This window comes from Eupeodes corollae, chromosome 1 (assembly GCF_945859685.1).
Source record: "Eupeodes corollae chromosome 1, idEupCoro1.1, whole genome shotgun sequence".
Taxonomy (NCBI): Eukaryota; Metazoa; Arthropoda; class Insecta; order Diptera; family Syrphidae; genus Eupeodes; species Eupeodes corollae.
The window spans coordinates 41518985-41530188 of NC_079147.1; the positions used below are offsets into that span (position 1 = coordinate 41518985).

Below are 11204 nucleotides of genomic sequence, written 5' to 3' on the forward strand. Positions count from 1 at the left end.
AAACTTTTGACAGATAGTGCCTTTTAGAGTTGAAGAGGAAACTCTGCACTATTCTATCAAGGACGAAATTACATGGCAGCACGTCACCTTGTCTAAATCCCTTTTTGACATTCTTTATGGTGCAGCGTGAATTCTCCATGGTCATCCTGCTCTAATCGACTAGTTTTAGTATATAGTTCGTCCCTGTATTGTCATATGCGGCCTTGAAATAGATGCTTCATGTTCTTGAGTTCTTTTCCAGGATCCGTCGTAGTGTGAATATTAAATTATTTCACAGAAGTCAAGTGGACATTTTTTCCTTTTACGTACAAAAAGAGTATAATCTTTTATTAGAATCAAAAATAACGTGCAATTTACTAAGTTTTTGCTTAATACTGTACACAAAACATTCCACATTCCACAAATTCTTTCAATCAAATCCACAACAGCTGACCTTAAACGTCAACGTAATTATTTTCAAAAATGAAAACAAACTTTTTAAAAAATACACTTTTTGGTGAACAGAAGAGAAATTATTTAAAATGGAAAATACTAACAAAGAAATAAAAACTCCCAACAATAAATTAAGAAGTTTAGGTTTAAGACGAAGTGCCCAAAGAAGTACAATTAAGAAAACACCACTGAGTGATGTTAAAGTAAGTTATCACTCTCTTCAAAATCAATCTTCAACAGAAGTATCGTCACCTTGTACCCCAAGACTATCGCAAACAATAGCTTCATCTACTAGCTCTAAAAATTGCCTGCCATATCGTCTAACACTGAATCGAGGGGCACGAGAAAAGTACAAAAAGAAAAAGCTTGAGTTTGCAGCTAATAATTTACAAGTAGAATTAGAGTCAGAACGTCCATTAGATCTACATCAAGAAGTAGCCAATAAGGAACAAATCCTCCAGCGACATCAAAAGCATAAGCAAAAAGTTGATGAACTGAAAAGTGTGATTGCCATCTGGGCAGAGGCATTTAAAGCATCTTTAGAAGAACTATCATCGAAAATTGAACCAAAAATGGAAGCTGAAGACTTGATAGCTCGCCTGGGTATTCCCCCTGACATGATTGACTACACTTAAGCCACCAACAAATTTTTGATAACAATCTGTTCGTATTTATTTATTTATTTAAGAAATATATAATTTGTTTATTTTTGAAGTGTTTAGTATTTATGTGGCCTGACTGGTCTTTCGGGATCGAAGAGCTTTGGGTCTTTTAGGAAATCTAGATCCTTGTGATAGTATGGCATCATTGCACAGTTCTGGGCGTGAATTATAGCCTTTTCAACTTGTTCCTGCTTGGCATTGCACAATCCGGTGATGTGCCTGCCATAGATTCGACCTGTATAAGGACTTTGGAACTGGGACAGTAACTTGACATTTTTATAGTTGGGAGTTATGTCATGCTGGCACAGGATACACTTTTGTTTTTCTTTTTCAAAGGGATTTGGGATGTCTATGGGATCATCAGAATTCTGGGCAGTTTCAGTTGAAAAGTGTTGTTTTGGGGTTACGTAGAGCGGTCGAGTTAGGGTTGATAATTTTAGATTGCCAGCTGCTGAAATGTTCAAAAATTACAAGATCAACCTTTAATTTGTTGTATTAATATACCTTTTTGAACAAATGTTAATCCTGATCGTAACATTTTATTTAATATTTTCTTGTTGAATTAAAGAAAAATATCTTTATGTCGATTTCGAGAAAATGACAGATTGACAGTTGTCACGGCGAAATCGGCTAAACAAAATGTACGCATTCAGACTTTCATTGTATCAGAGACAAAAACGACAACGTTCAGCACCTTATTGTCAATTTTTGTTCTGTTAGTTAATTTCACTAAACATTCATTGTATTTTTTAGAATTGAGTGTTTTTTTAGGTATTCTAGAACTTTATATTAAAATACAAGACAGAAATAGTGTAGGCATTAATTTGTTATTGCGTTTTTGCTATATAAAGAATTCAAAGTACGTTTTAATTCTAATTTTAAGACTATGGAAAAACACTGTGTACATAATTGTAGCCCCACCTTTCTCCTTTTGAAGTAATTTTTTTGGTTGTCCAGAAATATTTTTCAAATTATTTCATTGTACAACTTCGTTCGCGCTCACTGCAACACTTAACTATTAAAAAAAGTATTTCATATTAAGCAAATCGTGTTACCACTGGTGATTATCTCTCAATTAAAGGCTTTGCCACGTATATGTGGCTCCCTCTACTTTTCTACATTATGTAGATACAGATACATGTAAGCTCACTTTAAAGCAAAGAGTAAACAGAACCCCATTAAAACTAATCAAGCGGCGTTAAATGGCACGAACGAGAGGCCAGTTAATAGGACCACTTTTGGAAATAAAGTTGTCACCAATTTGATTCTTTAATAAATTCATAGTTTAAAAGGCTGCATGAAAAGCTGTGCCTTTCACATCTTTCTCATTTTGAAAGAAAAATTAACCAATGTTTGATAATGCACGCAATGGTAATTCGTTAACGACTTAAGGATTGAGAAGAGTAAAATAAGTGGGAAAATATATGTTATCTGAACTACTACAGCTTGGAGCTTGGAAGGACGTTAAACGATTCTTTATGATACTTCATGGACTTCCAGAATTCGTTTGAATCTAAAAGAAGTTTAAAACCTTTAAAACTCTATTCAATTTTGATTTTGAAATGGATTGTAGAGGCGTTTATGTGCTTTTTTCATTTTACGGTCTATTTCAACTCTTGTGAAAGACTTTATTAAACTGAAATTTTAACCACATTTCAATATTGCTAATAAAAAAATAAGCTCGAGTCACTTCTACCCTCCATCATAATAAAAACAGATTCAATTGAAGAACTATGCAAGGCAATAAAAAGCTGTATTTATGAAGCAAACGGAGCTCCCCTGTAACAAAATACTAAGTTTGAGCCAAAAAAAAACCTTGCTCTTAAGCACCTTAAATCCTTCAGAAAACTGAACCTGGAAACATGTCGTAGAAGCTACTATGATGCCAACAAAAATATAGGATTTTATGTAAATCTAAAAAACAAGCTTATTTCGTAAGCCTTTCTAATAGTCTTGAATCTGTTCATTCAGCTCGAGAGTGGTGGAAAATTGCTAAGCAAATACACGGACAGTCTAGTCGTTTTAAACCATAACGTCAATAAAAGTAAATGAATTTAAAATGCATTTTGGAAGCTTACTCTTACAATCAAATGATTCAGCTATTATTTCATACGCCCTGCCTCACCGACATGTTCCAGAGTTAACATTATTGAGCTGCACGAGAAATATTCTGCTATGTCTTCATCAAAAGATTAGAATACCTGTATTAAGCATTGAAAACCAGTTGCAACATTGCCTTGCAGCCATCAGAGATGCCGCCTCTGAAGTGCTAGCTTTCACACGACCACCACAGCGAAACCCCTGGTTTGACGACGAATGCTGGCAAGCGCACGCAGCGAAACAACAGGCATACAAAACGGCGCTACACAGAAGGACCAGAGTTGCTCGCGAGCTCTACGAGCAGAAAAGGAGAGAGGAACACCGGCTTCTTCGATTGAAAAAAAGAAAACACGAGAAGCGCTCAATCGAGGAGATAGAGGGGTGTCGCAACAGGAAAGAGGTTCGTAAATTTTACCAAAAGGTAAAAAAAACCTCCCAAGGGTACAAGCAACGAACCGAACCCTGTAAGGACGATCAGGGGAACATCGTAGTAGAACCGCAGTCTATGTTAAGAATATGGAAAGTTCACTTCTCCAAATTATATAACGGCGATGACGAACCGAATTCCGCTGTAAGGGAGATAGAACCACTAAACCTCGGCGACGCACATCAACAATTCCGCCTACCCGACCTTGACGAAGTGAAGAAAGCATGCTTGATTGGTCCTTATCAGTGTGGCTTCAGACCAGGAAAGTCCACTATCGACCAAATGTTCACATCACGGCAGATCTTGGAAAAAACCCAGGAGCTTCAAATCGATATCCCCATCTCTTTATCGATTTTAAAGCCGCGTATGACAGCATCTATAGGGAAGAGCTCTACAGAGCAATGTCTAGTTTTGGCATCCCTGTCAAACTAATCCGTTTGTGCGAATGACGATGGACAATGCACGTTGTTCTATCAAGGTCGGAAAAGATATTACCGATTCATTTGATGTCAAAAAAGAATTGTGCAAAACTCAACCGTCAACACTAGAGACACAATCTTCCAAAGGTCCATCCAATTACTCGGATACGAAGATGATATTGACAAAATTGGAATATCAAAGCGTGATGTCAGTGGAGCGTTTTTAAGCATTGCGACGGAAGCTAAGAAGATGGGTTTAGTGTTCAATGAGGGCAAGACCAAGTATAGGCCGTCATCAAAAAAGGACACTGAACAACGACGTCTTGGACAAAACGTCACCATGGACAGCTATAACTTTGAGGTAGTTATGGACTTTGTCTATCAATGCTCCAGCCCAGAAGGTCTTCGAATCCAGTCCCGAGGGACGGCGTAATATAGTAAGAACGCGACTCAGGTAGAGCACTCAGGTGGGTGAAGACCTCAACCAGGGACCGAGCTGGCTGGAGACGCATGTTGGTTGAGGCCCAGGTCCCGCACTGTAGCGCCACCTTAAGTAAGTAAGTAAGCATTCGATGCAATTTTGAAATAAATCTTGATAAGTCGGAAATAGTGTACGTGCGTTGGACTGTCATGCGAGAGGTCTTCGGTTCGATCCCTGACTATGCCACCTAAAGTTTTTCTCCCGGGTACTGCCTCTTGCGAGGAATTGACAAATTCTCCAAGAGTTATTCTTGTCATGAAAAGTGCTTTCTCAAATTTGCCGTTCGGATTCGGCTTAAAACCGTGGGTCCCTTCCATCCCTGACAACAGTACTCGCACAGAGGAATGGTTGAGAGTTGTCAGTCACTAGGCCCTAGTTCTCAAACGAACTGTTGCACCACACAATTTATTTTAATTAAGTCGGAAATTTTAATATTTCGCAATGGTGGACGAAGAGCAGCGTGCGAAAAATAGTTTTACAATAATTCAGAAATAAAGGTGTCTTATCCATACAAATATCTTGGCGTAGTGTTCAATTACAACATGTCTTGGAATGAGCATATATAGCAAACAGATTGGGAGCATCTAAAAATTTCATCAATGCAACGTGGTAGAGATTGCTGCGTGTTAATATCGTCCAACAATCAACAAATGGATGTTCGTTGGATTTTTCTTTTGACATGAATCTACTTGAAGGGCCCAGCTTACATAACATGCTCTTACTGAAAATGAAAGAAAAACACTGGACTGAATTTACAGTTAGTGCGACACAGTCTCAATTTCACGATGAATATTGCAACTTGATGTACTCTGGCATACCGAACTACTTTGATGACTCCAATTCACGTGATATGATTTCCATCATTTTTAAAGCACGCTGCGGGCTCCTTAATATTAATGGAAGAGCCTTCCAAGGCGATGCAGATATATGAACATTATGTAATATGGAAGAATCGGAAAATACCATGCACTTTATTGGAACCTGCCCAGTTTTCAAAACGTACAGAAGAAAATTTCTTGGCAGCGGATCCTTTCTCATTCTCAACATTCTTTATGGCTACTGCTACTCAAACTTATATTACTTTTTAAAAGGGTCAATTAAATATCGCAATCTAATTATAAATGAATTTGCATAATTTGCCTGAAAGGCAACTTAAAGTTATTGTCAAAACTAATTTTAAACCAGCAATACCACAACCGTGGCATGATGGTTTCTGCGTTGGACTGCGCTAACTATAGGGGTTGCCCTAAGGTCCAACAAATGAAGCAAAAACAGTCCAGTCAAAAACCCGAAGGAAGTCGAACAGTTCGACAGGCTCCAACACAAAAATTCATGGATCCCAAATTCTCTCAAATGGTGTCAAGGAATGTTAACACGAGACAAGCTCCATCACTGGTTGTCCTAAAAGCTCCCGTGCCTAAAGCACTAGAGGTGCAGCCTCACATTGTAGCCTTGTTGTTGAGCAAACTAACAGGGCTGCAAAGTCAGATAAAGGAGTAAGGCAAAAGGGTAGATCATCTCTAATCTTTATTGCCTGGCCTAGCGCAATTTAGACCATTGGGCGCACTGCCGGAGACACGCCTAAAAGCTGTGAATGTAAATTCACTGATTAGGATTGAACGAAGAGCCAATATGTTTCAATTGTTGAAAGAATACAGTCCCGATATGTTTATGGCTAGCGAAACTAAGCTAAACCCCAAACTCAAATTGACTCATAAAAATTACAATATCGTAAGAAGAGACCGGCCCGACTCCACTCAAGGTGGCGGTGTCGCTCTCTTAATACGAAAAGGCATTAATTATAAAATCATATACAACAATCAATTGCGAAAGCTCAAGACGCTAGAAGTTTGCGTTGTATGCATCTCTCTCGGGAAGCGGATGATATGATTGCGGCTTATGCGGCTGGAGCTCCCCAGGTTACTTACTTTGCATCAGAACTCGAGACTCTTTTTAGGGAACTTAAACTGAGCATGGAAGAAAACTATTTCATTTTGGTCGGTGATTTGAACGCAAAACATGAAGATTTAGGAAATCAACATAGTTATCCCAGAGGTAATCACCTGCCGTAGCATTCACTCCAACCACGACCTTGAAAACAGGGACCTACTTAATTACTTTTCCATTCGAAATGATATCACACAATGGCGATCTGAGAACCGCGGTTCAATGACGATTCCTTGGCAAATGCCATAATCGCCGAGCAAACGGGACCAAGTCACTTGTTAGTGACGAATGTTAAGCTTCAGCTCATCTTCAATTCAATAAAAAACAAAAACATTGTACTAAGACATTTACCGATGGAAGCAATTGACATTTACATAACACTCTTCAATAATGCACTGAATAATGCGTATTATCCAGTGCATTGGAAGACCGCTGTGATTACCTCTCCCAAAAAAGGCAAAGGACAACTCCAACCCGTCAAATCTTCGGTCGATAAGTCTTCTTCCGAGCATCAGCAAAGTTTTCGAAAAGATTATCAATAGGGTCCTGATTAAGTGGGTTGCGGACAACAAAATAATAAAAAATAGTCTTACAAAGGCAATTGCGTTCGCCGACGATCTAATTGCGTACATAACGGCCCGAAAGGTTGAGGTTATTAGAATTCTCTTGCAGCGTGATTTCGACAAGATTCAGCGATATTGCGACGACTGGAAACTGAAAATAAATGTCCAGATATCAGAGACAATTCTGTTCCGGACTCCGTTGGCTAGGGCCACGAGGGATACGTGGAATTGGCGCAAGATGGTCGTCGTTGATCTTCAGGGCAGCCATTAGCGAGTAAAAGTGTAGTGAAGTACCTCGGTATCTAGTTAGGTCAGTATATATATTTCGCTCTAACGAAACGGCTGTTTTACAGCAGTCGGCTTGACCCCAAAGTGAAGGTAATTTGCTACATGGCCCTCATACGGCCAATGATCGTTTATGGTTGTCCTGTGTGGTTCAACGTTGCCCCTTCCCAGATGGAGAAGTTTCGGTTGTTCAAGCGGCAGTGTTTACGACACTGTACCGGCCGAATCTTCTTACGTGCATTACTATTGCAACGAGGTCCTATACAACGGGGTCGAATCAACAGAATTAACAATTTCGTGATAATTTAATTTTCGGGTCTTTCTATCCGAACGAAGAGTATTTTGAAAGTGCACGCTTGAGCGGCTTCATTCCACCAGATGCATTCCTCTTTTAAGACAAATGCAGTCTGATACAGGATAGATTGGCAGTTCCGTTAATCTACCACGTCAGACGAAGAACCGTGGATAAGCGACTCCTGTACAATCGGGACATCATGGCACAAGGCGGAGCAGAGCTCCTTCGGTTCAGTAGGGGTGTGTCCGAACGGGACCGAACTGATAGGGTGAAGCAGAAGAACCGGTTTTGGTAGCTTCAATTTGCACTTGATAGTGGGTAGTCGGGATAGGGTTTTAAGCCTTGGCCAACTTATAGACTTGTTTTATAGTTTTAGGCTTTAGTTTTAAGAACGATAGGCATGGTGGCCCAAACAAAAAATTAAAAAAATATAAATATAAAAAAAACATGAAGTAAGGAGAAAAAGGAAAACAAAAAATGTTAAATAGTTAGATGTGCTGCTGTGGTTGTTCTAGTTTTAAGTAGTTAATAGGTAGAATAGGTAGTTTAAGTTAGCTTTAAGTTGTATATTAAGGACCTTAATTTAAGTAGTTTTTAAGTAAAAATAAATAGAGTGTCCGTATGTCTAGCTTTAAGATAGGTTTAAGAATGAAGTAATAAAAGTGAATTTGAAAAAATGTTTTGGGCTAGCATGCGAGAGGTCTTAGGTTTGATTCCTGCTTGTGCCACCTAAAGTTTTGTTCACGTGTACTGCCTCTTGCGAGGAATTGACAAATTCCACAAGATTAAATCTTGCCATGAAAAAGTGCTTTCTCAAATTAGCCGTTCGTCCGTCCCTGAAATTACACGGACACAGTAATGGTTGAGAGTTGTAAGTCACCTGGCCCTGGTTCTCTACAGACTGTTGCGCCACCTAATTTTTTTTGTTTTTTAAACTCATTTTTTGTAAAATCTTTTTGAAAATAAAATTACGAGTATGAATCTATCTATATTTCTAATAAATAAATAAATATTTTAGTTATTTGTAAGCTAAAATATGTAAAATAAATTCAAAGTTTACTTATAACTATGTGTACTTAATTATGCTAAGCAAACTTTTATTTTATCTCCTTCTTTAAGTTAGAAAAGATACTGGGATTTATCGCTTCTCTAAGTTGACCCAAAAATCAGGAGTTGTTATAATTAAACCTGTAACATTCTTTGACATATCTGGTAGTGGCTCTCCAGGACCAAGAACGACATTGAAGTTTTGACAAATAGCTGATAGAAGTAGGAAGAGCATATTCCGTGCAAATGTTTCACCAGCACAAAGTCGTTTTCCTAAAGAATAGAAAGGTACAAAACTTATTTTTATATTAGAATTTCTAAAAAAATATGCTAACCGGCACCAAAGGGAAATGAAACATCCTTCTTAAGACATAATTTTCCATCTTTATCTAAAAATCTTTCAGGTCTAAAGCACTCAGGATCTTCCCAAACTCTTTTATCACTATGGTAGGCGTATAAATTGGGAATCATAATAGTACCCTGAATAAAAACAAAAAGAAATTATTGTGATATGACATTTCTTGTTATAGAAAAACAAAGTACCTTTTCAACATTATATCCCATAAACTCAGTATCATAAAGTGCAACATGAAAGACATCAGATGGCACCAGAGTCTCCATTCTTAATCCCTCTCTTATGGTTGCTTCGGTATAATGGAGATTTTTCCGATCATCTAAACATGGTAATCTTCCACTTCCAACAAACTCATCGATTTCCTGTTGAACCTTTTTCAGCACTTCCGGTTTCATGAGAAGCCACTGGAAAATAAGTGACATTTGCGTTCCAATTGCAGTAAATGCAGGAAATGAAAAGTCAACCATGCTTAAAACAAATTGATCATCTAGAAATAAAGTTCAAATACATAAATATGATAAATTGGTTGAGGAACTTTATAAAAGCTTACATGAATAAGAAGTTTCAATATTTCCCTCCATTTGTTCTTTTTTCATTTCTTTTAGATATAAATCCACAAAGTTTCTTTCATGATTCTCATCAAAAGTTTTGCTATATTTTTGTATCAAGTCCTCAAAGAACTTGTACAAAAATCTGTTCGATTCCAGCATGGGACGATAGGAACTTTTCTCGGGAAATAAGTGCCTAATCCATGGAATGACGCTTAGAATTTTTCCATAATGATCGGCTTTTCGCTGTAATACCATTCCATAATATCCTAGCTTCACTAGAGAACTTTGGTTAGACCGTGAAAACCTTTCATTGAACATGACATGTAAAATAGAACTTGCAGTACAAGGACTAAATGCCAACGGGCAAAGTAACTGTCCTTTGCGAGAGATGGATTTTTCATGTTCAAATTTTGGTCCATTTCGAATCAAATCTATTAAATCCGAGATCTCTTCGTGAATAACCTCCTCCAAAGTTTGAAAACGTCGCCCAAATCCAAAATCTCGCAGGTAACGCAGAATGAAGCGACGCTGTTCTTTCCACACAGGTCCATCCTGGAAGAAGATTCCTAAAATGAAAAATATAAAAAGAGATGAAAAATCCGATAAAAAAGTTTCTCAAAAAGCTTTTATGATATTACATCAAAATCGATCAAGTAGGTACACGAAAGAATCATTTCTTACCCTTTCTTAAAAGATTTGGATCTCTCATCCGAGTTATGAACAGATCCGCCCTTCCATCAAAAGCTTGGTTATTCAGTATCTCTTTTACTCCTTCAGCATTATGAACAGCATAAGCTATGTGATTTCCAATGTAAATGCTTATTATATCCGATTTGTAAAGTTTGCTAAGCCAGAGTGCACCTTTGTGAAGCCATTTTCCACCAGCTAGCATTAAAAACAGATAACTTCCAAATACTGGCAGCCTTGGAGGTCCTTTAAAGTATACACTTAATTAAATCAAAATAACTTGAAGAGAAAAGTTTTTCTCACCAGGTGGAACTCCCTTAGGCCTTTTGATTCCATAAGAATAAGAAATGAACAAAAGTGAGATTGTCAACGCGACCAAAAGAATTGAAGTAATCATTTCCTTGCAAGTGTTTTAAAGAAACTGAATAACTCTTAAGACTCGTATGAGAATGCATTTGTAGATAGAATTTTGATATTTCTTGTAAAGATTGCATCAAGGCTGACAAAGAGGAGGGTCAGATCAATCTTCGTTTGTGTTTTCAGCAAGAGTAAGTGTGTGTAAAATACAATGGAAAATAAACATAATTTGTAAATAATTGTTTTGACAAAAACAAAAAAAGATAAGAAGTGTTGAAAAATGTGAAAGTTTATTATCATCTAAGTTCATTGGACATTATTTGGACTATGAAGACATACGCGTGTTGTATTTTTATAATCTTTGATTATTTTAATGTTTTTATAATTTATAAGCTAAGAATAGGTACCTACAATATTCCTTTTGATAAGAAATACAATTATTAACATATGTATTATTTGTTCAAGAAATTGTTTTTACATATGAAACTTGAGTCACCTTTGAACCATAATTAATTCCGTCAACTAATTTTTAACTTCACATAGGAAGTTATTGTAATGGGTCCGACTTGTCAAATTGAAAATTTTGACATTTCTCA

At 37.3% G+C, this 11204-nt stretch overlaps 3 protein-coding genes across 4 annotated transcripts; 1 reads left to right on the forward strand and 2 right to left on the reverse strand.

The window, feature by feature from the left end:
• Nucleotides 1-493: 493 nt before the first annotated feature.
• Nucleotides 494-1146, forward strand: LOC129939645 (uncharacterized). Its single transcript, XM_056047735.1, has one exon. The coding sequence runs from the start codon at nucleotides 522-524 to the stop codon at nucleotides 1065-1067; it is 546 nt and encodes a 181-aa protein (XP_055903710.1). The 5' UTR covers nucleotides 494-521; the 3' UTR covers nucleotides 1068-1146.
• Nucleotides 1097-1743, reverse strand: LOC129939646 (28S ribosomal protein S18c, mitochondrial). Of its 2 annotated transcripts, none has more exons than XM_056047736.1 (2): nucleotides 1599-1743; nucleotides 1097-1545 (listed from the first exon to the last, which is right to left on the reverse strand). In XM_056047736.1, exons 1-2 carry the CDS (start codon nucleotides 1630-1632, stop codon nucleotides 1151-1153), a joined length of 429 nt encoding a protein of 142 aa, XP_055903711.1. In that variant the 5' UTR covers nucleotides 1633-1743; the 3' UTR covers nucleotides 1097-1150. The 2 variants fall into 2 exon arrangements, with proteins under 2 accessions (XP_055903711.1, XP_055903712.1); XM_056047737.1 differs by having other exon boundaries at nucleotides 1097-1542; nucleotides 1599-1733.
• A 6836-nt stretch (nucleotides 1744-8579) lies between these two features.
• On the reverse strand, nucleotides 8580-10648 carry LOC129954262 (probable cytochrome P450 304a1). Its single transcript, XM_056068065.1, has 6 exons — nucleotides 10555-10648; nucleotides 10246-10497; nucleotides 9564-10130; nucleotides 9202-9500; nucleotides 8994-9138; nucleotides 8580-8931 (listed from the first exon to the last, which is right to left on the reverse strand). Exons 1-6 carry the CDS (start codon nucleotides 10646-10648, stop codon nucleotides 8750-8752), a joined length of 1539 nt encoding a protein of 512 aa, XP_055924040.1. The 3' UTR covers nucleotides 8580-8749.
• Between the last annotated feature and the right edge of the window lie 556 nt (nucleotides 10649-11204).